This window comes from Coffea arabica, chromosome 9e (genome assembly GCF_036785885.1).
Source record: "Coffea arabica cultivar ET-39 chromosome 9e, Coffea Arabica ET-39 HiFi, whole genome shotgun sequence".
Classification (NCBI taxonomy): Eukaryota; Viridiplantae; Streptophyta; class Magnoliopsida; order Gentianales; family Rubiaceae; genus Coffea; species Coffea arabica.
The window spans coordinates 16,578,113-16,580,211 of NC_092327.1; the positions used below are offsets into that span (position 1 = coordinate 16,578,113).

At 44.2% G+C, this 2,099-nt stretch overlaps 1 protein-coding gene across 1 annotated transcript; it reads left to right on the forward strand.

The window, feature by feature from the left end:
- Positions 1-488: 488 nt before the first annotated feature.
- On the forward strand, positions 489-2,099 carry LOC113709982 (uncharacterized). The gene is made up of 2 exons (XM_027232830.2): positions 489-560; positions 726-2,099. The coding sequence occupies exons 1-2, from the start codon at positions 489-491 to the stop codon at positions 2,097-2,099; spliced, it is 1,446 nt and encodes a 481-aa protein (XP_027088631.1).

Consider the following 2,099-nt stretch of genomic DNA (forward strand, 5'->3'; position numbering starts at 1 on the left):
TATCTGTACTTTTGAGGCTCGTACTTGCTACTTTTGGTCTTGTTATCTTGTAAATGACTGTTATGAGCCTTTTAATGTATAATGCATTGGCTATTGACTTTGATCTTTTGACTTTTGACTGTTGACTGTTAACTTCTAACCTTTGACTTTGATTTTGACCTTGACTTTGACTTCAACTTTATTTCGGCATTGGCTTTTAACTACTTTGCAATTTCACTCACTTATCGTGACTCCGATTCCATTTCTTATTTGACTTTTAAATATGAATAAGCATCTATTGTATACCCATATTTGCTTACCCTGTTAGTTATTATACGTGGGCTCTAGGCCAGTGAGTAATAATGGAGACTAGACGACAACGTGGTTGTGACCGTGGACGTGGATCCAGGTAGGTTCAGGGCCAAGAGAAGGAATAGGGGTCAGTAGCAAATCAGAACCAGGGACCCAGAGTTGAAGGAGGGGACCAGGTAGTTACGGCTATCAATCGTATGACTGATTTACTGGCCCGTTTGGTTGACCAGCAAGGTCAAATACCTAGTAACCAGCAAAGGGACCCTGAGGTAGGTGAAGATAGGGCCCTGGAACATTTCCAAAAGTTTGCTGCTCCAAAATTTCTTGGGGGACCCGATCCGGAAGTTGGCGAGAACTAGTTGGAGCGAATGGAGTACATATTCGCTGCGTTACATTACACTGAAGAAAGGTAAGTAACTTTTGTCGTTTTCCAGTTAGAAGGTACGGCCCATTCCTGGTGGAACGTAGTAAGAGCCAAGTGGGAAAAGAAGCAAACCCCACGTACTTGGTTAAACTTCACTAGGGAATTCAATGAGAAGTTCCTTCCGCCCTTAATCCAGGAGAAAAGAGATGACGAGTTTATTAAACTGCGCCAAGGCACTTCAAGTGTGGCGGAATATGAGACCCTGTTAACTCGACTCTCCAAGTTTGCTCCAGAATTGGTGGTTAGTGAACAAAAGCGCATAAAGCAATTTGTACAAGGATTGAATGTGGAAATTCAAAAGGATTCAGCTGCTGCTCAAATCGACACTTTTAAAGATGCTCTTGAAAAAGCGCAACGAGTGGAGCAGGCCCGATTTCAAGTTTGGACCTTTCAAACTAAGAGGCGTGGTACATCTAGTAGTGCTCCTGGGCGAGGTGATCATAATATGCCACCTCCTAAGTTTGGAAGAGGTGCGGGTGGAACCCGAACTGCTGGGACACCGAGAGGAGGAGCTCCATCTAGAAGAGCTCACAGTAGAAGGGGACAGGGACAACAGAGGACTATCTCCCAAGGAGTTCCTGCGACCACTACTCGTGCAAGCTGTGGATATTGTGGTAAGCTAAACCACACCAAGGACACTTGCTGGCGAAAAATGAGGAAGTGCCTCCGTTGTGGAAGTTCCGAGCATCAGATCGCTGCTTGCCTTGTTAAGAACCATGACGGGAACGAGGGTGCACAGCCGGAGAAGTCAAACCCTAAGCAACCAACCGCTACTGGAAGTAGACCAAAATCCTCTACTAGGGTTTTTGCCTTGGACTATCAACGAGCCCCTGAGTCATCTGAAGTAGTGAAAGGTACGATCCCTGTATTCCACCACTTAGCTAAGCTTTTAATTGACCCTGGGGCGACCCATTCTTTTGTGAATCCTGCCTTTATGTGTGGTATTGCTGTGAATCCTGTTAAATTGCCCTACAATTTAGAAGTTAGAACACCCATTGGGGATCAAAGCCTAATTACCAATATGGTTTATAAAAATTGCGAGATTTGGGTAGGAGAAAGGAAATTGGTGGGAGACTTGATAAGTTTAAACCTTAAGGGGTACGACGTGATTATAGGCATGGATTTGTTGGCCCGTTATAATGCTCAATTGAACTGTAAAACTAAGGTGGAAGAATTCTCTATACCCGGAGAGGCAACTCTAAGACTGGATGTGAGAGGTAGGTTAGCCCCGTCTGCACTTGTTTCGGGAATTCGAGTTAGAAAGTTATTGAGTAAGGGGACGCAGGTTTACTTAGCCTTCTTAATTAATACTCCTAAAGATAAGGTGAAACTGGAGGATGTTTTAGTAGTGAATGAATTTCCTTATTCTTTCCCGACGAGTTGA

Bases quoted from the DNA above. Each gene is read 5' to 3' on its own strand.
- LOC113709982 (XM_027232830.2), top strand. From the start codon at position 489: ATGACTGATTTACTGGCCCGTTTGGTTGACCAGCAAGGTCAAATACCT. The intron at 561-725 runs GTAGGTGAAGAT...GTCGTTTTCCAG, and splicing joins ACCAGCAAAGGGACCCTGAG to TTAGAAGGTACGGCCCATTC.